The 25133-nt window shown below is 39.6% G+C and overlaps 1 protein-coding gene and 1 long non-coding RNA gene across 2 annotated transcripts in view; one reads left to right on the top strand and one right to left on the bottom strand.

Moving 5' to 3' along the window:
* LOC117254145 (uncharacterized) overlaps positions 1 to 25133 on the top strand; it is a 39409-nt gene that overhangs the window by 4317 nt on the left and 9959 nt on the right. The window lies entirely within an intron of this gene.
* On the bottom strand, positions 634 to 24833 carry LOC117254143 (phosphatidylinositol 3-kinase regulatory subunit gamma-like). Its single transcript, XM_033622182.2, has 12 exons — positions 24709 to 24833; positions 20900 to 21645; positions 17637 to 17768; positions 17100 to 17205; positions 16827 to 16925; positions 15577 to 15757; positions 13788 to 13913; positions 13477 to 13619; positions 13141 to 13317; positions 10935 to 11006; positions 10284 to 10445; positions 634 to 10100 (listed from the first exon to the last, which is right to left on the bottom strand). Exons 2-12 carry the CDS (start codon positions 21162 to 21164, stop codon positions 9911 to 9913), a joined length of 1653 nt encoding a protein of 550 aa, XP_033478073.1. The 5' UTR covers positions 21165 to 21645; positions 24709 to 24833; the 3' UTR covers positions 634 to 9910.

The raw sequence follows: 25133 nt of genomic DNA, 5'->3' as shown, positions 1-25133 counted from the left end.
AGTTATTTTCAGACAAGGACATTAAAACTTAGTGAGTTTTGAGACTCTGACACCAGCAGTCCAGCACTACTGAAACTGCTACAGTTTGACTAAAGGTGACAGGTTTACAGATATGCTACCAAAATGTCAAAAAAATCAAGTGTCTGGAATAGTTCTGAAATTTGGCCACCAAAAATTCGAGGGCCAGAGGAAACTGGCATATCTCAAATCTACAGTGAGCTTGGAAAATGCCTTAATTATTTTCTTTAACGAGTTAAGTCCTATTGAGGTTTTTTGCTTCTTTTGTCAGAATTTCGACTACATGTAGTTAATTTATTTTATTTTACCTTTATTTAACTAGGAAGTCCCACTGAGATTGGAAATCTCTTTTACAAGACAGACCTGACCAAGGTAGTAGTAAAGGTAGCAAATCTATGTGTAGTGAATATGCGAGATACTTGTGAAGCCAAAGTTGTGGTACCATAGTACAGTCTTCTATATTTGCAGTGTTTTTTTCTAGGCTTATTATCTAAATGGTATTTGTGCTATATAGTGGTTTATACTTTGTTAATCCAGGCCTGAGTTTTTTGATCAGACCACCTCAAACCAAAAGTGTTGAAGTCCTCAGGTTATCAAATAATACTCACAACAATTAATTAAACCACCATCTCAAATTTATTTGGGGATCTAAAAGTGTATACATGAACAATGATGTTCTGAAGTGGGTAAAGTCAGGTTTTACATCAACAAAAAAATGTTTGAAACCATCAGTTTTCCTCAGATATGACTTCTAAATGAAACACAAGCTATTAAAAAATGTATGTTATTGCATAATCAATACAGTAAAATTTAAACATTTTCAATAACAGTATTTTCTCACAGCAATAGGCTATCAACAAAGGGCAGCTAAATGCTTTAGATCAAAGCAGAAAGACGAGTCCATACAGCCACAACGGAAAAAATAAGAGTTACAGAAACATCAAGTACTACGTTGACTGTGATGCAGAGACAAGTAGAGGTATTTGATCATATGCACAGCTCAAAGTGAAACAAAACCTGTCTAAATATGTCAAGTCCCTGGATTTTAAACATCTTAAAAAGGTGATAAAGGTCCTCCCATTTAACTCAGGCTGAGATGGAAAACAAACCTAAAATGTTGTGGTTAGTGTTTGACTAATCTTACTGCTACACCCCACCACGTTTATGGCATGGAAGACAGTTGGTGGAGCCGAGCACTTTGTGAACGCAAATATCCCTAACTTACCAACCTCCTCCCTCTGAACCCTTCCTATAACCACTCCAAACCCTTAATACACATAACCATTCCTACACTTTATGAACTCAATCTGTCTCCAACATAACGCCTAACACATACCAAACCCACCTGTATCTCTTACAGTGTACCTACATATCCACTACATTCAGTCAACTCTATACCTTAAACCTAAACACAACCTATTCACCACACAGACCATTGATCTCCATTAATTCTGCAAAAGACTCAAAGTTTCATTCACTGCAAACATTTCTGAACATTTAGTGCAAACTGTTTTTAATTAAATATTTTCACAATATCCAGGCCAAGCCATACATTATAATTAAAGTTAGTCAAATAAAACTACTTTATAAAGGTTGGAGGAGAGATTGTCTTGGTTAAATGTACAAAAATTCAAATACCAACTAAGCCATGAACTCAATTCTCAACTCTAGTATTAAAACCAACATGTGACATGCCCATCCACTCTCCTAGCTTTCAAACCCACACCCTGTGCTTCCCTCAAGCCCCCAGGCACAGTGTTGGGCTTTGAGGCCAATTTGACACAGTGGTCAAACTGTGGAATTACAACTTCCACATCCGTCATGTGACGCTTTTGGACCCAAAAAGGCATTTCCCCATAGACCAACATTGTTAGATACACATCTATAATTCAATGGATAATTTTTAAGAGCATCACAAACCCCCTTCCCGAAATATTGGGATTTTATCCAGTCTAGAGCTGCACAATTTAATGATTTTATCCCCATTCAAATTAGTGAAGTACTAAACCGTAAGTTAGCTGCTTAGGTGGGAAAAGTTTATAGCGCACTTGCTTTTTTGGCTCAATGATTCAGAAGACAAAGTCAGTTTTTTTGGCTTCATGCCCCACAAAGCAGCTTTCATAGAAATGAACAAGAACCCACCTCCAACACTCTATCCAGTTCTCTTTATACATCCACGACGTCTCGCCCTATGTGGCTAACCATTTCCTGCCTTGTTGTTGAACATTGCAACTGGTGTAAATTGCATCCAATATGAACATATCCCAGGGAGAAAGAATTGTGTAAAATATACATCCCCCTCTAGGAATTACACCTTGCATTATTACCACTAAAACCTTCATCATGTCTTTACACCCCACAACTTTAACAAACAAGGTTAACTTTTTTTTTCCAAGCAAACACTAGTAAGGCTCAATCAATCTTCCATGCCACAAATCCATGGCATCTAGCACAACTTTAAAGAGTTGCTCACTCAGGGGAAAAAAAAATCCAATTTATTTTAACCCGTTCAGGATCCAGTTATGTTCCACAACACAAAAAAATATAAAGAAAATTATGTTGTGCTTTTTTTTTTTTTTTAACTCTAAATGCACTCTTAAATTATCAGGTTTTTTTTGGTTTTTAAATGAGGAGACTTTATTATTTGTTATTGTTTCTGTCTGTTCCAATGGACGGAGAATCTGAATGCAGAGACCACCCTTTATTAACAGTATTAATAGGTCTTAACAGGCCTTTTTTTCAACAACAAACACAAGTCAATTTATTTTTCATGAAGAATTAACTCATATTAATGGATTAAGTGCTGCTTTAAAACACATTGTATATATATTGTATTGTATTCCTTATCACGACTCTAAAATATTCTCAATTTCTTAAGTATCTCCAGAAAACAGTACAGCAAAAAATCCTCCTGAGATTATTATTCTGTGAACATAATCCAGAAGATGCATTAGAGGCTGATACAGTATTTTCCCTATGTAATTTGTATTTTATTTTTTAACAGTATTTCCCTATTTATTTGATGGTGCTCCAAAAAATCCTGATTAAAAACTATAAATATTTCATATGATTTTTTTGACATGTGTAAGTAATACAATATCGCATGGTTACTTTTAACAGTTTAAACACAAATTATGTACTTTAACAACATGATTTATACACCAAAACATGACTTGCACTTCCTTCCTTGACTCACAGTCGGACACATTTGTTAAAAAAGGGGGCGTGGCTCTATTGCAGTCCATTAGTCTGTGCATTTGGGTGGAGTCAGATGACAGTAATGTCTCGATCTAGATTTAGACATCCTAGAACAGTTACGTCCATTGGAAGGGACGGGGGGGATCTGAACGGGTTAAAATTCCCACATGGGAGGTTTTATGGAGCACGTGTTAGTTAACTGTCAAATAAAGACGACAGAAGTCTAAAAATAAAAATGGCAATCACTTATTTTTCTTTTCAATTAGTCAAACATTTATGATGTTGAAAGTGCGACAGGCTAAATGATAGCTTACCAAGCTAGCTAATATCTCAGTAATTGAAAAAGTAAAACTTTAATCTGCTCCTAAGGTTTTTTTTTCTTTTGACATAACAGTATTTTTTATAGCTGTGTATAATTCTGTTATACAACAGCAAATGTATCATGGTAACGGTTGTTAAAGCATTAGGTAATATTAGGTTATGAAGAATTAGTTGGACAGAACAATGATTGTGGCTGAAAGTACATTATGAGACACTTCATAATATGAGACACCAGTTATTCTCCTACGAAACATCAATCATTTTAAAATGTGTTTCTCGTTATTTCTCACGTCATTTTTGTTTGCACAATGATAAAACAGGTAAGTTACAAAAAGAGAAGGTGACAACCGAAAAAGACCAAATTGCACAGATACAATAACAAAATAAAGACGTCTGACTTTACAGAGCTAGTTACTACTAAGTGGTCAGCTCATTAAAGAGATGGGAAAAAAAAAACTTTTGAAAACTCATATCAGTGCTTTATCAGTGCTACGACAGATCAATCTCATAAGCAACTTGTCCATGTTTAGCACCACCACCTGCTCCAGTAGCAGGGTGGATGTACATGACGGCTGAAGTATCTCCACCTCACATGAGATACATATGTGCAAATACAATGCTTTAAATCTAAACCCCACAGAGCAGTGGTGTAGTCTATGTTGTGTGTTTGTGCACATATAAGCTCTATAACCTTTTCTGCATTCCTGCTACAAAATTAGCTGGGATATGTAAAGTTTTCTTTTCTGAGAATTCACAAAATTAACATACATTTATATTTCAAGTTATGGACTAACATTAACACTTAATTTATCTATTTAATGTGCAAAAAGTACAAAGAAAGAGAGAGAAAAACAAACCCCAAATGACAAGGGACAGATGGCTGGTTTTAGTTCCACATGCCAGACGTGCACTCCATCATGCCTTACGTAATAGCATTAATTTAGGTGTATCCATCCATGTTTACTGTAGAACAATTCACTTTAAGAGGAAAAAACTGTTTTACAATTAGGCCTGGGCGATATCACAGTATTACACCAGGGTGTTTAGAAATAACGAAGGTATGATTTTCAGTATCATAAAAAGCATGGTCACTCATATTTCTGTTAACTTAATACTTGAGAGGCTGTAATACAGATGTAGTGCACATCATGCACCACATGAGGTCAGACTGGTGCAACAGGCAGCTGAGCCGACTGCGAGTGGTGGGGACAACATTACAGGACTGTAAACAGATGGCCTGCAACAGCAGAGAGAGACCACAGGGGAAAACAGCACATTTTCACATGTTACCTGGTAAATTAAGACCCGTCTCCACCAAACACTTTTGGTATGGTACCTTTGAAACCAAAAGTAACCCTACAGACATGGTACCTAGACCGTAGCGTTTCCAGGGCAAACATTATTCTTAAGTGGAACAGTGGACTAACTCACTAAATGACTAACAAGATTAACCAAGGCGGGGAGTTTTATTTTTTTTCTGTGGAGTCAGAATTTAGTGTTTTACTACAAGTTAACAAGACAATTAAGCTAGTCTTAGTTCAGTAAAAGGGAGAAAATTTAATTCGGAAGGTGCACAATTGTATTTTTCTGTTTAATAAAAAAAATAGGTGTAAGAATATTATCTGTCTTAACACTGTGTGAGGTTAAGCAATGTTGCTGGTCAGGATGGGGTAGTGTCGCACATATATACCATCATGCCAGTAAAATTTAAGGAACATATGTAGGTATGAAAAAATAGATACCACCCAAGCCTAGTTTTAATGAACACCCTGTAAGGCTGGAGATTCAGGCGAACAGAGCTCAACAGTCTGTCAGCAGGTGTGAGTCATGTGTCCCGTAACTTCACAGTATTCTCTCTATTTGCTTTTAGACTACACCACTGTTACAGAGACCTTGTTTCTACACAGAGGAGTGTATCACTGCTTGTCCATAAGCACTGTGTGTTACAAAACAGCATCAACAGCTGATCAAAGTTTCAAAATTTGCTTCTTCACTTTAAAGATTAATGTCACACAGGTTGAACATCCTGTATGCAGCGCCATCTTGTGGCTGTGGTACGCTCTGTCCACAACCTGTGCAACGCAGCACTCTACATTTTACTACTGTGCAACGCTATATCGCAGATTCATGTGGTCACAAGCACAACAAAGCACACCCAACCTGAAAGCTTTTCCGTTTGCTTTGACGGGGCAGATATCACAGTATCACTCATACAGTATGACTGACAGGTGATCTCGGAGAGGTGTATTTAAGGAAAACTACAGCAATGACTGCTTAGCACCAGTGATGGAGACAAAGCAAAAAAAAAAAAAAAGCTTGAGGATTTCACAGAATACAGCTAACCCATCAAAGAAAGGTAACAAAACATATCTTTTATAGCTGGTGGTGAACTTATAGTACCAGAACCGGTGTCAAAACAGTATCCAGCCGTATATTATAATCAGTAATACATATAATACTTAGATAATCTGTTAATGATGGCATGCAAAATCAAACATTTACACCTTTTCACTGCCACAAAGTGGGACTTGGACACAGTGTTTCCAGCTCCCTTCATGACAATAACCAGTCTGACAGAACTGATAACTTCAAGTGTGCAACGAGCATCAAGCACATGTTTGACTAATGACCGCTAGTGCATTTAAAGTGACCCATTAAACAGGAAATACATACAATAACTTCAATGGGCAGCCCAACCTAACACTGCATATTTAATAACTACTGTATTTTTTACCTATAAAAATAGTTTAAATGATTCACTGTATCTCACTATAAGCACCACTTCATTTCCGCTCACAAAGTGCACGATCAGAGGAGTCCCTGTTACCTACCTGGGGCCCGAGGCTCCTGGGTAGGCCTTAAATGTAAACAACTTCAACTTCAAAATATAATATTTATCACCATTTTGAATATACCTCACTCTTAAAGAGAAAGTAAAAAATCATCTCAGGTATGTTCTGCTGCTGTGTACCAACATTTACCCCACTAGTGAATTCTAATATCATAATTTTGTCACATTTTATGGTAAAATACTACATTTGGTCCACAATAGCTGGAATCATACCTTGTTAGCTAGTCGTTAGTTAGCCAGCAAAGCTAACTAACAAGCCTGCAAAATTTAAGCAATGATAGTTTCATATGTACTTCTTTACTGCTCCTTTAAAATACTATGTATCAGTGATACATTTTCAGCTCCTGTGTCTTTAGTTTCACCTCAGGTCATGGCTAAGATTTAACAATTGTCTAAATTCTACACCACTAAAATTATGAGCCTTTGTTTTTCTAATTATCTTTTATAATTAAAACTTAAAGTAAATTTTAATCACCAGGGGTCAGATGCATAAAGGATGTGTACACACAAAATCCATGCATACGCTTTTTCTCACACATAACTCTGTATTTATAAACAAAGAATGTGTGCACCTCATGTATACGTGAGATTCAGCGTCCACACGTTTTTAGCTGAGATAGTGGTGGATGATGTGATAAAGATAAGATCAGATTGATGGTAACCTTTTTTTTTTTAGGTTGTCGAATTTCACTGGTTATGTTACTATTTTTGCAGGCTGTAAAATGTCAACCAGAGGTGCATTTAGAAAGTTAATTTCAATTCATTTTTTTATTTGCATTCCATCTTAGTGATTGTTTGTTACCCTGTGAAGCTCTTTGTAAAGTCAGTTTCAACATGAGCGCTCTGAGTGAATCACTGATCAATGAATAATTGTTTAATAATAATGATTATTAAGATTACTGTGTTGGTTTGCAGAAATGTTACTTGAGTCTTTGAACAGAAAATCCCTCACACTGCTCCTTCAACGGCTTTACGATTTATTGTAACACTAATGTTTTCGGTCCTACTGGGTCGTCTAGAGTGTCCAGTTGGACTGAACATTAGTGTTAGAAAAAATAATTGTGAAGCTGAACGAGAGCAGTGTGAGGGATTGTCTCTTCAAAGACTCAAGCGATTTTTTACAACGCACCTGCGTCTGCGAAAGTCAGATGTGTGAATATCTCCCTTAACAAATTGCAGAAATGTTAGTAAAAGTGGTACAGAAGCTACAAATCACCACAGCCGTGTGTGATGGCAGCCATTCTGGCACCATTTGAGAACACTGTTGATGCAACACAGTTAGTGAAATTGCACTTTCTTTACCATATTTCTCACTGTCTAATGAGCAGTGGAGGTGCACAAGTATCGATATACACACAGATGTATGTATGTGTATGTGCACCCAGCGCCGCAATGAATGAGATTTTAAAATCAGAATTGGGCATATGCATTGCTTTATAAATGAAAAAAAGAATGCATATTCATATTTCTGCCTTTGTGTGTACACACAGTCTTTGTCGTGAATCAACACAGTTTTATGCATCCAGCCCCTGGTACACAGGCCCATGTCACGTGCACAGCATCTCGTGCCAAGTGTGATCTGAGCTCAATGTGGAAATTTCTGGGGAATAAGATCCATGTGACACTCACTTTTACAAAACAGTTAAATGTAATTATTATAGGGAATATGATGCTATTCTAGGAACACAGCTACCTTTGATAATAATACTCTCTCTCAGGGTACTCCAGGGTTTTTGTGCTGTTGTAACCTTGTATCCAGCCTGACACAACGTCACTGTTCAGTCCATCCTAACATTGTTGATTACACCCAACACACCATGTAGGGGACGAGACATCGCTCCTGAGAGTAACACAAAGAAAATCACGATGGCTGGAACAGGAACACTTAAGGGCACTTTTCAACCAGAACCCAAAATCTAAATACCATTATCACTCCACATCAGACTCCAGAGAGTTAGCAAAGCTCCTGGATCAACAACACCAACCAAAAATATAGAAACTAAAAAACAGCTGACTGATTCTCTAAAGATTAATCTGAACCAGACTGATATCTCCCAGATACTTAGAAGTAATTGTGCTTATTTGGGGTCAATAATCCAAAATGTGCATGTACACGACACACAGAAATGCTTACATTGTCAGCCTGTGCCTCACGTCTGCTTCTTCACAGTTAATACCCACTCATATATTATTACTAACACATTAAAGTGTTCATGAGTGAGTTTAAAGCAACACGTAGATTACACTAATTTAAACATGATTGTCCCTTTTTTCAGTGAATGAAAATAATCTTCTGATAATCTGAAAGATGCTATAATGACAAAAATAGGGGCTGTGAAGCATAAATATACCCCAGAGGTAAAATCCATGAGCTCCTCTTTCCTCTTATTTGTAATGTCCTGAAGATAATGTGCAGAATAAAGATGACAGTAAGAAAATAACTTCTTATATATCACTGAAATAAAAACCTCTTTTCAACCAGCAACATCAATATACGTGAAATCAGTGCCTCACAAGTCTCCAGCTTGCATCTGTGTGCTCGTGTGTACTCTGGTTGTCTTGTTTTGGATAAAGTGCTTGTGTGTCTCCTCAGTTTCTACACTACACTACCCATAAAGCACATGTGCTTGGTAGTGCAGAGTCCCATCCTGAGCTCATTTCCCCAGCTTAAACACTGCAACTGCACTGACTGTATTGATTTAAGATATGCACTGTGGAGGGAAGGTGGCTGAGGCCAAGCATTAATTTGGATAGTTGGACAAAATTTTAGTCCGTGTTTGAGGCAAGACTGGCCAAATCTAGAGACTGTAGCGTCAACACTGTATGAAACCTGCTTCTTAAAAAAATCAGTTTCTCTCCACCAAGAAAATATATCCTCCTTTTCATAGCAAGCCAAATTATCTCTCTCTATTTTGATTGTTCCTCATCAGTTTAGTATTCTGAAGCTAGATACTTGTATTTTGTGTTACCCTGATATCATTGTTATAAACCACTACACTGCTAAGATGTTTGCAGCTTTAATACCGGCAGCAGTTTGGGAAACTCGCTGACACCACCACCAGTGTTGTTATGACGAGGCAGTATTCCAGGACTACCTCAGTACTGCTGCACAAGATTTAATTCAATGCCGAATTCTGTGAACAGCTAAGTACTTAATCCCAATTGTGTTTTGCAAGCTGTATGTGCAGATGGCGACTAAATGGGATTTTTAATATTAGGAATAATAGCTTTAAAAAAATAAACTAGATTAGAGCAGAGTTACCGTTAATATGCAGCCACTCTATTCAACTAAAAAAGCTGACAGGAAGTGAAGTCATCAACCTTGCTTTGACATCTTACCAGTGTAGGGTTTTTAGATATCCAAATCTGAGCACTGAAGCTGTTTCTGGAAATTCTCCTATAGTGACGACACTAACCGGTACCCTGTCAGAGTCTGGCAATAGTGTCCATGTTGGTGCGTCCGTGGTGCAAATACAGTGAAGCGTTTGGGAAAGTGCCATCAGGGTGGCGTGCTGGTGTGTCTCAGCTGGGCTGCTGGCTGAGAGCGGGCCAGGCCAGGGTTACATTCAGCTGCTGGTTGTGTTGGATCAGGGATGTGTGTCGGTAGTGGAGGACCAGCTCTTTTAGAGATGGGTACAGGTTGTAGGGCTCAGCGAAGCCATACCCTGTGGACGTCCTGTAGATCACACAGTGCTTCACATCCCCATCCACGCTGCATGAGACACAACATCACAAAAATAATAATAATAATATGGATGTTTTTAGGGACAGGTTAGGCATGAAATCTGCACTGCACCCACGTCTGGTAAAAACACATGATCCATTAGGATTAGAGAGGAGGCAAAATGTTGCGATTTCTTAAATGAGTAAGGGATGCAAATGTGATGGTACTCACACAACAGAGCAGGCAAAGGAGCCTCTCTGAGTCTGGCTGTCTCTGATCAGGAACGTCCCGTCCCTCCTCCCTCTCAGTAGCTCCTCTGCCTCCTTACGCCTCATACCACCAGCGTACCAGCTCCTCTCCTCCTGGTCGATATCATCTGCCAGAGTGTACGGGCTAAAGCATGATGAGAAGGTGGAAGGGTTAGATTAATCCAATAAGTATGTCACTGCTGGAAAGACGGTCTATTCATAAATTGGGCTGTCTATGCAGTAGAAAGACGCAAATATTTTTAAAATTGGTGCTACATGAACAGAGAGAGCTTTGGTAGAAAACCTACAATTCCCAGAATGCACTGTGCCACACCTAGAGTTTCACTGATGTAAAATTTTCATGGTACGATAACCATAAAAAGATAAATCAATAGTGTTTTTGAAAATGAATACAGTATCACAAAACATAAAATTAATATACTCAAGTGTAATGATATTTTCTCAGACCCCTGAATTGCACAGATATTTGCATGTGTCTGTGCATATTTTGAGACCTCGGCACATAGAAGCATGTTTCAGATTGTTGTGAGTGGTAGTTTGTATCAAGTATAATAGAAATTGCAATATATAATATAAGTTATATAAGCTGACCAGGATGAATGAGGATACTCACTCTTCTTCTTCATTCCTGATACCTAGCCAGTCATTGATTTGGCTCTGCCTGGTGCCTTGCTGGGTGAGCCAGCTGAAACGGAGAAAACAGTAAAGACGGCTGCAATATGTTGATTTTTAGCAAAACATGTGATATGATATACCCTGTCAGTTCTTCTATTTTTACTCTATCTTACTATATAATGACGAAAACTCTGTCTGTGTGTGTGTCTGTGTGTGTATCTGTTCCCCGTTTTTCTCCTCACTGACTTGGTCAATCCATGTGAAATTTGCCCTGTATGTCGTAGAGACATGAAACTTTGCACAGAGATGCCTCTCCTCATGAGGAACAAATTTGCCTCAAGAACCCAGAACTTCCGATTATATAGATTTTCCACCATTTTGAATTTTTTGAAAAACACTTAAAATGGATCTCTTCCTAGGAAGTTTGACCGATCTGCATGAAACTCGGTGAACATAATCTAGGGACCAATATCTAAAGTTCCCTCTTGGCAAAAGTTGGAAAACTTACTAAAACTGAGCTTCTATAAGGCAATGAATATTGCGGAGGGCGTGGCTCATCACATAAAGGTGTATAACATCTCAAGGGTTTCACCCATCACCACGCAACTTTGTAGGCATATGACCACGCATAATCTGAGGGGACCCCTCCATTGTTGACCCGATCAAACAAAATGGGGACACTAGAGAGCTAATTTCTTATCTAGGCCTAACCACCATATCGATTTTTGCTAAACTTGGTAGATATGTAGAACAGGACGCCTCGAGGTGACTGGAGAAATTTTACTCTAATTGGCAACTGGGTGGCGCTATAACAACAGAAAAATGCTTAAAAATGGCTAAAATGCAACCGATCGCTGTGGCTCCCCCTGTGGCCCAATGTTTGGGGGGGGGGGGGGGGTTCTAATTTTTGGTATGACTAAGTCATGATAATCACGGATTATCACGGAACTGTCAGTGTGTCATTCTGTCTGTCCCACATTTTTCTACTCACTGACGTGGTCAATCTATGTGAAACTGCACATAGGCATTGAGGATTGGCATAGGTAGAAGGTGACAAAGCTACCAATGGGTATGGACTAGTTTCATTATATTAGATTTTGCTTTTCTTTTTCTTTTTTAGAAATTAATATTAGTGTTGAGTATCATCGTTTCAGTATGCAGCAGTCTTATTATACATTGCCAAAACACACTTGTGTGAAATGGAAGAAATTTCCAAAGAAAGTGAAAATTGAGGGTAGTCAATACATAATAATGTCAGCAGACCATGAGTCTTGCTTTATTTGTTGTAAAGTAACCAGTCTGTGAGAATGATCGTCTAAACTTCTCATTCACAAAACCTGAATAGGACAAATCTGCTTATCTGAATGTGCTGAAGATAGGAAGACGCAGCCTTCACATCGAAGTGAACAACTCATGATAGCCTGCGAGATAGCCGTGGTTGGACACATTATATTTTCTACTTGTCCATCCCATTCTTGTGAACATAACATCTCAAAAAGTCCTTTAGGGAATTTCTTTAAATTTGGCACCAATGTCCTCTTGGACTCAACGAAGTACATGTACTGATTTCAATTTGGTGGTCAAAGGTCACTGTGTTCCCCAAACATGTTTTTTTGCCATAGGTCAAGAATTCATGCACTAATTATGGCAACAGTTCACACAAATCTCTATTAGGATAATAATTCATGAATAAATGATGAAGTGATGTCATTTTATATCCAAAAATTCAAAGGTCAGCTTCATGATGGTATCATAATGTTTTGCATAAAACACTTTTCTGCCCATTATTCAGTGTCATATCTCGGCAACAGAAGGGGAGACGTTTGTTCAGATACTGAATTGGTGACACTAATCTTGGGTGTCTGAAACGTATAAATCTTTTGTGCTGTCGGGTTAAAGATGTGTGTGAAGCGTCCATGTTTTAGAATGTATAGCTTCTTTGTAGCAAGATCCATATTTAATGCATTGTCAACTGTAATGACTTCACATGACTCAGGACAAACATGACTGGCATCCAACAACCGCAAGGTGATAATTCTAGTTGTCTATTTTGTCCTTTTTATGTACTTGATATATATTTTAATGAAAATAAATAGGATTAAGATATTAAATCTATAATAATCTGTAATCTGTACAGACATGCACCCACTCTTTTGAAAACAGAGTCAAATCTTCATCGTGAGGCACTGAGGGACTGAACTTACAGCAGGTATTGATCTCTGATCTTCCTGAGCTGCACAAGGTCGGGCTTCAGGCTGTTCATTTTCTTGTCGACCTCCATGTGAGTTACCGCCTTTCTCCTCAGCTCCTCCTCCAACTTCTTCTTGCTGTTGTGTATCTCCTCCACCCTCGACTGCAGCTCATCTGAATTGCTTTGAATCCTGGGAGGAGGAAGGAACATCAGTATGAGCATGGCCTGCAGTGAATGTCTTTAATTTAGATTTTTGCCTTTTGTTTTTTCTTAAAAACTGAAAATAAGTAAAACAGATGACACAAAAAGTGACTGAATTAGAAAAAAAGGTCAGTACTTTAAAGCATACTTGTCTGACTCTGTGCTGTTGTCTAATGTGAGGAACATGTCGATGTATTCTTTGCTGTAGCGTTCTTGAGTTTCGCACTCCTCCTCAAAGATCCGGATTATTTCACTGAAAGCCTCTATGGCTGTCCGCTTGCTCTGCAGCTCCTGAGGAGGAAGAGCAACAAATTTTTACCTGAATATTCAAGGCCTTACAGTGAAGACTCCGTTGTGGCAAAGCAATCAGAAGTGAAACATTTACTTTAAAAGATATTGCTTTGAACCAATAAAACCACAGTTATACTTATTAAAATGAAGATTAGGATGCTGCTGTACCTGAGAGGTTTGGTTAAACTTCTCAAACAGACGGTCGTACTCTTTGCTCTTCTCTCTGTATTGCTCCTGAAATATCCTCAGCTGTTCTCCAACTACATCAATGTCAACTTCCATCCCAACCTGCTGCTGCAGATGAGAATGTAAAAGATACTCAAGACCAAGTCCATGTTTTAAAGCTCCTGTGATGCCTTTTGTCTGATCTAAACTAAACAGAAGGTTATCACTATTACTAAAAATGAAGACATTAAACGCATCCTTAAAAGAAACTCATTATCCATATCTGATGCAGCCAAAACCACACACAGGCCCACAGAGATTCAAAGAAAATCCCCACAGTGGGTACGTTTACATGGACACTAATATTCCACTATTATTCCAAATAAGACAATATTCAAAATTTGATGTGGATCATGCAAACTGTATTGTGTGGATTTTCCAAATTAAGCGGGATTTATACTTCTGCATGGAATCAACGTCGTACCCTATGTCATAGCCTGACATGCACCTCCCCAAAAATGTAACTAGGCGTCGCAGCGACGCAGGCCTCCTGTCTATAACTATTTCCCTCAGTTGAAATTAAGTTTTTATTTACTTTAATTTCACAGATAGGAAACAATACATTGTGAAGACGATCGAGCCTCCACAAAATAGCATTTTAAGTCTTGTGTGTGATTTCTGCTTCGGGGATTTATACTTTGGGATTTATCCTGGCTTCATATGAGCAGAGGAAATCTCAGCTCGTCGCTGGCTAATTTATACAATGTAAAATGCCATAGGTTTATGCTAATAATGTTAGCATGTTATATTTGTTTGGAAAACATGTTGAGTGTAAGGCACTTGTTTTGTCAGTGAACCTTGTGAGTTGTAACGGAGCTGAATTTTGTAGTATTACCTTTGTCAAATGTTGCTGTTGTCCCTGGCTTCATATGAGTAGAGGAAAAGTCCGCTAGCTGCTAGGCTAATTTATACAATGTAAAATGCCATAGGCTCGTGCTAAAAACATTAGCATGTTGTATTTGTGGGGAAAATGTGTCCAGCAAAAGTGCTTTGTCTGTGAATGCTGCGAGATACAGTGAAGCTGATTTGTGTACTTGTGTTTGGAAATGGTCTCTATTAAGCCATGTTTAATGTGTGTTTTGGGTGTATTTTAAATCAACTAGACTTTACAGCACTTTGCAGAAATCTCGCTGCCAACTAGTGTTTTGGAGGTGTAACTGCAGAGTGACAGACACACCACCGCACAAGCATAAATGCTCACAACGGCGTAGGCTCTGCATAGAGCTGACGCACAAGTATAAAGCCGCAGTTTGTGACACATGGCCTCTTGTCTGTCTGTGTTCGCCTCTGTGCGTCATCATGGAGACATTTACACAGCTCACCAACAGTTTGCAAAGCTGGTGTAGAAATGCATCATCAAAAGGGGTCAGGAGGAGAAACACACCTACTTTTAAACCTTATGAAATACTTGAATATCAAGGGGTTTTTTGATATGCACAAATATCAAATAGCCAACCTTTTCAAGGAGGTGGTTTAAAGAATGAAAGAGGGAGGCTGTGTTCATATGGTCGAACAAGTCCGCCACCGGTAAGAAAACATTAAGAAAGTCGTATTTTGATGCAAAGAAACAAAACGTCAAGCTGCTTGAGCTGTTCCATATTAGGAATGTTGTGTTTTTCAGAATAAGGGCAAAACACCGGAATATTTTGTGCATGTAAGCGTACGTAATATTTAGCAAATAGTTGTAACATAAGACGGCACACATTCAGAGCTCAAGGCCTCATAAACTCACCTGCTGGTATCTGGTAATGGGGTAGAGTAGCTGTGTGTCCAGTTTAGAGTTGTACTGGGCCAGGGACTTGTTCTGGTAATACTTGATCAGGTCCACCACTGAGGGAAAGGCCAGTGGCTCAGAAAAACCATACTTCCCCCCATGATGAAAGATCTTTATCAGTCTGTTGGAGCCATCTTTCCTGCAAAAGTCAAAGCATATAACTGTCGCACAAGGCTGCCAGTAACCCCCCGCCCCCCACAAACACATGTACACTCACCTACCTTATACTGCTGTGCATTTTAGGCTGATTCAAGTCAAAGAAGTCTTTATTTAAAATAGACCATTTTGTCAATTTTCAGGCTCCTATGTTACTGTATTCGTCCTTTAACACTTTACCTTACCCTCTGTTGTCAAAGGAAAACTCTATTCAGCCACACACCCCATCAAAACAAACATCTGATGTTGCAGCAAGTAGCTGTAAGAAATCAATATTTGATATTTGCTGAGCAAATATTCTGGTTTCTTTAAGTTGAACAGTTTGCAAGTGGAGATTTTACGTGCCTGATGTCATTAAGGTGTGTGATCCAAAAATTTCACAAGCTCTGCAGAACTCAGCACAAATGTTGCTGGTGCAAGATATATTTACTCTAATGCAGACAGGAGCAGCCGGTCAGCATCGTACTTGTGGGCACAGCGCAGGATGAATTTCAGATATGGAAACATGAGAAGCGTTTCTTATCGGGCTTAACCACTGATGTAAATGCTTTGTCTTCAACACTCGACCACAGTCCTGCACGTCCAACCAACACAGTGAACCAGCATTAATTTAAGGTCTCTTCCTTCAGACAGATGTGAGACAGACGACTGGTAAAACAGATGACTGAAATGTATTCAGCATACTAAGGGTGTTATGTTGCTGAGCGCTGGAGTGGGTGCCAAACTCTAATCAACAAAGCTTTATATCTGAAACCTAGTCCGTCCTGATTCAACTAAAATTAGACAGAAACCAGGAAATGTATAAAGTTACATTATAAAACCAGTAAAACTAAATATAAGCATCCATACCAGCCAACTAAAGTTAGATGCAGAAACCAGGAAATAATAACTGACCTGATTTACAGCAAACATAACCTTCCCACAAGATACAAAGCACTGATATTTATTATATTATTACCAGCTCAACACTGTATTAAACACACACACACACACACACACACACACACAGTATCAGCTGTTCTCAAAACACAGAAGAGTTAAAAAGTAGTTACCTCAGTGTGAGAGTGTATTCCCCCTTCACCTTACTGGAAGCATCTCGGACCAGGAACGTGCCGTCAGGAGTGTTTCTCATCATCTCGTTTACTTCCTCTCTGGAGAACCACAAAAGACATTAACGTTTCAAATTACTAAAGCAGGTGTCTTAAGCCTTAAAGTTTTATATACTGTAATATACTGACTGGTAAATGAATTTACATGAATATAAACAGATTGATTTGTATTGTTGTCAGCAGATCATCAACATGCCATATGAAAACATTCAGTACCTCGAGGTATTTCCCCAGTACCACTCCGCATCAGATAGATGGTTGTCATCACAGCTGGAGTCACATGCTGCCATCGCTTTGGTTATGTTGTTCTTGGGTTGAAGTTCTGACCACAAAGGTGATTAAACTTTTGGTTACAAATACAGAATTACAAAGGCAAAAATTTCATGTGTGCATCAGTGTCAGATTGTTGGACTCATTTTAGTTTTAAAGATTAAAGGTGCTGTGTCTAACTCTGGAAAAAGATAGTTGATTGTCATTCCCAGGTCATCAAATACCGACTCTTTGGGTTGGTGGTTTGGTCCATTTTCCGATTCAAAGTGTCAATATTTGATGACCTGGAAATGAGACTCGACAACCAGTTACATACAGCATCTTTATACTTAAAGAAGCTACTTGTCTCCACCCATTTGTCTCCTTGCATTGTTATACAAGAGCATATGTTGCATATTTTCCCTTATTTTGGACCATAACCAATATGCTACAAAACACCTGTTACACCTCTAACAAGCAGAACAAAGAGATGCTGCAGAGTACCTCCGTCCTTGACGATGTTGGTTCTTAGTGCATCGTCATGACCAACAGGGGAGGAAAGGTCCTTCAGGAACTCCGTCAGGGTGTGAGACCGAGCCTCGCTGTCGTTTTGGCCCATCTTGGACTCCAAGGACTCTGCAACATCACCCGCACATTGACCCAGTGTTACTCCTGACTTCAGCTGAGACCAGACTGTATGTGGCTATCTGCACTTTGTAGCTGTTCAGCACACACTGCTGGCCCACTGACAAGGAGTCCAGAGGGAGATATCGTTGTGTTGCTTAGTCTTGCACCATGTGGGAGAGTCTGTCCAGACTAGTCTGCTGACAGGTGACACTGTCTGACTGCCTAAAATACCAGAACGGGCACTCCTCAACACTCAGGCACACTCAGCCGCGCTCGATGCTGCTCAGTGCTCGACCTCGCCTTGCCTCGCCTCGCCTAACAAACAACAGCTGTCTGAGGCGAGATGCCATGTGGGCCTGAAGGACTGGAGCTGATGTGCCACTGTTTTTGGTTTATTGTTCCTGTGTGTGTTAATGTGGCATTAGGGAAGCAGGGGAAGGTGAGAACCTGTCTGTCAGGCATTTCCTGAAAGCTTTACATTTATGTGTGAATTGTTTGTGTTTACTAGTATGTGGCTACGCAACACATGCGCTGATACGTGTGTGTGGTGCGAGGTGTGTTATTAGCAGTTGATGTAAATCATCCCTTCAGCACTTGTGATGGCATGTCTGGAGATGCATTGAATCGCTGCTGCCAACAGAGCTGTATGTTGGAGGGATCATACGTATGTGGTTGTAAAATTAGAAAGGGCGTAAACTCATTAACCCTGGGCCCACAAACTGCAAAGCTCTGTCAAAACTTGCCTACGAAAAGCTCTGCATCTAATAAATCTTGGATTTTGCTTAATCGTTCAACTCACTAAGCCCTTGACACTATGTGATCCCAGCTGCTGACATTTCTCCTGGAGTAATGAAATTCTTGTTCTCAAGAGCTAAAAGGATTCGATGATTAATCGAGCGACAAAGCATTATTTGGCAACTGTTTTGAAAAGTGATCGTGTGTAAGTAATAGCTCAAACAAAATGCCCAACATTCCCTAGTTCTAACTTAATCACGGGGATTTACTGCTTTTGTTTGTTCTGGTAGTAAAATGAATATCTTTGGGTTTTGGACCAAAAAACAGTCAATATGAAGATGTCGCCTTGGGTTATGAGAAATTTAATATAGTAACCGACAGATTTATCAGCTGTGAATACTATTGTTAGTTGCAGCATTGGAGTCCTCCATATATTTTTAAAAAGTCCACTGTAGGGTCATGTTATATTCATTAGTTTTCAATGTTTTCACCATGTTTCTGAGAAATCTGGAGCCTCAATGACTGCAACGGTGTCAGCAAGAGGTGCCACTCAGGCAAATCGAGAAATCTTTATCTTTAGAGTAAAAATATTTTAAAGAAACACTGGCTCACATTTGATTAATTCTTTAAAAACTAAAGTGCAAAGGAAGTGCTTTATTTATTGCGTGTCTGTCCATCCTGGGAAGGGGATCCCTCCTCAGCTGCTCTCATTGAGGTGTTATCAGTTTTTTCCTGTTTTTTGGGTGATGAGTTTTCCTTATCCAAAGTGAGTATCTAAGGACAGAAAGTGCCGTATGCTGTACAGATTATAAAGCCCCTTGAGGCAACTTGGGATTTGTTATTGGGCTGGAGAGGGATGTCTGGAGTGCTTTGCTTGGCCTGCTGTGGATGGATGGATGGATGGATAAATAAAATGGAGTTGACTGGATTCTGTAAAGGTTTTATTTGGCATTGATTGGACCTTTGTTACTGCAGTGCTCCTTAGGTAGTTGACTGTGTCCTGTCTTATATTTCGATGATTTTTTTTAAGAAACATATGAATTTAATGCCGAGTCATTTAATATGCTTCATGGCCAACCACAGACTTTATATAAAGATGGAAGACATGACAGCTCCAAGCCCACAGGAAGAGTGCCTGGCTTTGAAGATAATTTTACATAGAGGCCAAACCGTAGAATTACAACTACCCAGTTTGTCACATGATGCCACAGGGCCCCAAATAATTTTTTCCCATAGACTTGTGAAAGAGATGTCTCTAAATCAGTGGCTACATTGTTCTCAGCCTCACAACCTCTGAGAAACAACATTTTTAATGTGAAGAACTGTACAGTTGAATCATTTTATCCCCATTTATGACAGCAGAGGGCTAAACTGGAAGTTCCCCGCTTGGCCAGTGGAAGCCTCTAGTGCACTTGCTCAATGGGCCCAACGATGCAGAAGCAGAGCTGAAGGAGCAACTTTCAGCGCTGTAACCAGATCTCCTTATACATCCATAGACAACTCCCCCAAAAGTGAAGCTGGCTGCACTATAGGTCATAAACCCCACCCCCTCAGTGTTAGTGGACGGGACATAGGCAAAACTAAAAACTCAGAGAGCTTGTTATAAAAAATAAAATCCAAAGGTTTCTTTGATTTTAGGTAGTTCATATCATGCTGATTGTTGAAGTGTTGATTTTTTAATGTGTTTTAATTATTTATTTGATGCTGTCAAAAGTGGGTGTGAGCTTATAACTGACAGCTGTGTGTGTCAGTTGCTATGCTCACAATTGTTTCGGGCCAATGGCACTGAGGCTCAGGCAGGTGTATGGGAAGGACCTTGATACTTGCGCTCAACTACCTGTTCATTATTGCACATAATGGCAGCTCCCATGTGCGGGGTATTTAGGCTTCCTTTTCGTACAGTGGGAGAAACATGTCACCCATTGTTAAATGTGCCCACAAGGGCCTTTGAATAGTTCCAACCACCTAAACAATGAATATGGCTTTTACTCCCTGATGCTTGGATGACTGAGATAACTTAACTTTGCTACTCTGATACATGATATATGACATATGTTTACCATCGTCATTGAGATAGCACTATACTTAGTGTAAATGTTACCGTTACACAGTGGCGTAACAGTTACACGTAAAACACAGATGACACAAACTGGCAGTAGATACATGTACTGACAGACAGGAATGTCTCAACTTCCTAACAGCTCATTAAACGCAACAGGGTTTTGGAAATCATCTGCTTCGTTGCAGCTTGGTTGAGGTGACACTTTAGCAAAGCCAGTGGGATTGTTTCTGCATCTTTTTCTCATCTGACTGCTGTAATTGTTAACATGCATCACAGTTACTATTAGCAAAATGATATCAGCATTGATGCTTTAAAATACTTAGTATAGCACCTTTAATCTTACCTTGAACTGCTGGTGAAGGCTCAGGCCTAGTAGCCACGGATATGTCTGACTGCTGTCGTGATTGGTTAAGTGGTGATGACATCATCACAGAAAATACAGAATGAGGCTCAGGATTATCCCCCATATGGTTGGTGCTCTCGTGGATGACCACAGCCTCGTCCCTGAGATGGAGGGATGCTAGCGATGACGTTGGGAAGTCAGCTGGCTGCAGCTCTTTGTCCTCGGCGCAGTCGAGAGCTCTGAGCTGGAAACCCTCTTCTGCCATTTTCACAACACAGACTGAAACGGTTTTATTGAGGTGGTGAAGCAGCAGGATGTTGGGTGCCACGGTGCTGTTGATCACATACTATCAGCTTACAGTTACACTCATGGCTGAGGATGGAGAGGGTGACGAAGCAGAGTTCAAGGCTGCCCTGTGTTGTGGAGGTAGAGCATGTTTCTCAGCCTGAACACCCGGTCTGACCTCATCACAGCGCAGAGCGACATTGCCAGTAGATCCTGTGTTTTCACTTCAGTGTACTCAGTGGTCGTTTTCTGTGTTCTGCTTCGCAGTCATTTGCTTGAAGGGATTCATACCTGGGAGCTACCCACAACAACCACAGTTTGTTACTGAGCAGCACAGTGACGGCTTCATAGACACCTTGACACTAGTTATTGAGCTGTAAATTCACTGGAGAGTGACAGACCGAAGCGCGGCTGTCTGATTCCTTCCGCAAGGACACACACATCACCTCATGTCAGAAAACCTAAAACAAGAAGGCACAAATAAAGTTCTGCTGTAAAATGGGAAAATAAACCTTTTGGCATGCGAACATCTGGCCAAATAATGGTGGAATAATCTGCACTGTTTCACAGCTCCATCCCATATTTGATATTTGGGGCAGTTAAACTGTTACCTATTACCGCTTCATGTTCCAGACTCGCTGTCCACTGTGTAGCTGCTCAGTAATTTTGAAATTTAACCTCTGGTATTATCAGCGTGATTGAAGGGGCTTCCTGGAAAACAGTTTTAGATAAACTCAGTTGTTGCAGTTGTTGACAAATGTTCAACACTGTAATTAGCTGATAGGTGTTACATATACAGCCTTAAATGTATCAACCATGAGAGATATTTCCAACCTTTATTCTGTATCTCATATCCTCAGACCAGTGTCAGAAATGTGGCAAATAAATGAGCAGGACTGCTTTATGACTATATTGTTTTGTTTGTTTGTTTTTTACAAGATTTTTGCATGACGAATTACATTAAATTGTCAAGTATTTAATAAGACATTTCTGTCTGGTCATGTCTGGATTTCTCAACTGCTTTGCCAGGAAATTAACCATACATGGAACCTTTTATGTTACTGTTTGTAAGGAAGCAAATATTTTTATTGCATCACAGAAATGACACAGATCTTTTTTATTCGGCATTCTTGCCAGTGAAAAACACACCATATCAAAATCCAGGCTTTTCAACTATTTGAATGGTGTCATATCTTCTGATATGAAATATGCCAATGCTTAATAAAGATTCTTTGCATTTGTTTGAGGTTAATGTGTATGCATCCTGTTTTTGCAGAGTCTATTTCATTACTGGTTGTCCAGCAGTCTCTTTGGATACTGCAGGACACGATATTCACAATTATCTCAATAATGGAAATTCACAGCAATCAACTTAATGTGTTTTTATCACGATACGCGATAAAATTGTATATCTTTCTATCCCAAATCACAATATATATCTAAAATGCAACATACCGCATCATGTTTTGAAGACTGTATCAACATCACCCACTCTTAATGTTCACTGATATCAAGAGGAGCAGGTTCATCTCAGAGCTCTACGCAGAGGCTCGTTGTATTTAACACAGCTCACACTCTGTGAGTGCAGTAGAAGCAAACGCCTTTTTTTTTCCTTTACTGTACAACTTGTGAGGAATTCTCAATGCTACATACAAACGATGAACTAGAAGTCATCTATCATAAAAATGCCAGGTCCCAGAAGGTCTTAAGAAAAATGTAAGAGGTGTATTTGACAATTAAATATCTGCGCAACGGACAAGATCTACTGTAACAGAATAACTGGAAACATTAAAGTAGATATTACAATAAAAATTTCATGGCTTCAGCACTGGACCTTGTTTGTCCCGGGATCAACATTTAACATCCTGAGAAAAACACCTGACCAAATAATTCTCTCACAAGGATTGTTTTTCTTTACAGAAATGACAACGCACATATGTCTTTTCCAATTGTACATTCTTACTCCTTGAGTGAAAGTAATGGGGAAAAATAATCTGCGTGTAACGTCCAGGAGTAAAGGATATTGCCTTTTGGATTCCCTTGGATTTCATGGGATTTTGGTTTTTGGGATGTCAGCGTCAACATTTTTTTTAATATAATGACTGTAAAGTGTTACATCATGAAGCCCATTACATGGTTAAGAATTTAGGGGGACTGTGGTTAAATCTGCTTCCTCTCCCAAGCATCTGGGATTAGTCAGCGCTTTATTATCCTCCTATACCCTTTACAATATGACATCCTATTAAAGAGACGTGAGGGTATCATCTGCGCTACAAGAGGAAAATGACCGGAACTTTCATTAAAATTGATTTTGATTAAAGATCTGACCTTTTTTTGGAAACATGGTTGATCTGATCACATCGCAATACATAAGGTTTTAACAGAAAAACAAAGGGTGATATTTGCCGTAACTCTAAACTGAAGCTAAAAAAGCATGGTAACCTCATTTAACTTCTTTAATAAATCTTTTTCGTTTACTAAATCTGGACAGCTGATGCTCCTCAGCAACAATTTTAGTATCAAAGGCATCGAAAATACTGATTATGTGACAACGTAAATTTACTTGATCAGCACTGGTGTTGTTGATAAACGGATAACTTAAACTGCGTCTTTTCTATGAAGAAGCATGCAGCATAGTATCTAAGTTAACAGAATGGTGCAACATAGCAGATCAAAAGTCGAAGCATTGGAAATGGCGTCGGCATCAAAGTACTTCGAGTGGTACGCAGCCATGAAATCTTCACGGCTCAATGTTTACGGGACATTTTGTCCAGTTCCTGTTGAGCTGATGTGAGACACTAAACATGATTTGGACCAAGTCCTGCATTCTCTGTCATATAAGCCAATTTTCTCATGTTTTAATACGTTCCTAAAAAATAAAACCTTCCAGTATGCACCCATCTGGGACGACACACAGCCGGGTTATTTCAATATCAAAGCTATCAAAGCTGATAAGTCAGTTATAAGTCTGTAAAGCGTGCTGTCCCAAAGCAGGTTGTGTTTAATGATGATGACCTAATCAAAACAAAGTAATTTGTGTTTGATCAACACATGCATTATTATAGGAATGGTTGGTCCATGAGGAAAAGCATTGGTGAGAAGTTAAGTCTTTACGTATGTTGCATTTTACAGCAGCGCTCTGCTAAGACTGTCCCGTATTTTGTCAGCGTCAGTCAGTTGAAATCGGTAGTCCACCATCCAACAAAAAACGATGGACGATATTTATTTTGCTGATGACGGTCTACTGATTGTGTCTTGTTGTTGTTAAATATTCAGTCGTATCTGCTATCGATCAATGTTGAATCCCAAAAGCGGGACGGCTGCTGTACGCCATATTTCCCCCCCCCCAACGCCTTCGAGCTTTTCATCATCCCGTACCTAAGCTTGGAATGACGAAGAGATACGAAGGCTGAACATGCACGGAACTTTCAAAATGGCAACTTCTGGTGTAGATAGCATCAGGACAGCCTGTAACAATGAAACATCATCAGGAAACTCGGCAGGATGGGACAGTGCGCACCTACCTGGGCCAAGACAGGAGGGACCGAGCAGCAGGGGAAGACAACGTTTCATCGACATCCATGAAGCGGCGAAGAGACGTGGCTGGACGCACACGTGGCTCAGATCAAACCAACCACCGGCCTCTGTCCTCACGCCATCCAATGTCCCTCCACCCCCCCACTCCTCCCATCCCGTCCTGCCTCTCCTCCCGTGTCCTCCATCTTTTAAAGATCCTCTCCACTTGGTTGTTGTCCGTCCCCTCTGAGTGCCACATTTTCCCACGATGCCGTTCCTCAGGGTATTTCCTTTCCTCTTCACCGAAACACGTCATGTCTTCATTAAAATCAAAGCTTTTTCAAGACATTTCCCACTTTGTTTTTACTTTTACATGCAATGACAGAAGAAAAACTCCACTGATCTGTGGGGTGCAGTGTTAAAAAAAAGCTCT

This window comes from Epinephelus lanceolatus, chromosome 6, assembly GCF_041903045.1.
Source record: "Epinephelus lanceolatus isolate andai-2023 chromosome 6, ASM4190304v1, whole genome shotgun sequence".
Taxonomy (NCBI): domain Eukaryota; kingdom Metazoa; phylum Chordata; class Actinopteri; order Perciformes; family Serranidae; genus Epinephelus; species Epinephelus lanceolatus.
The sequence above is the reverse complement of the archived record's forward strand: the minus strand, read 5'-3'. Positions and strand labels throughout refer to the sequence as shown.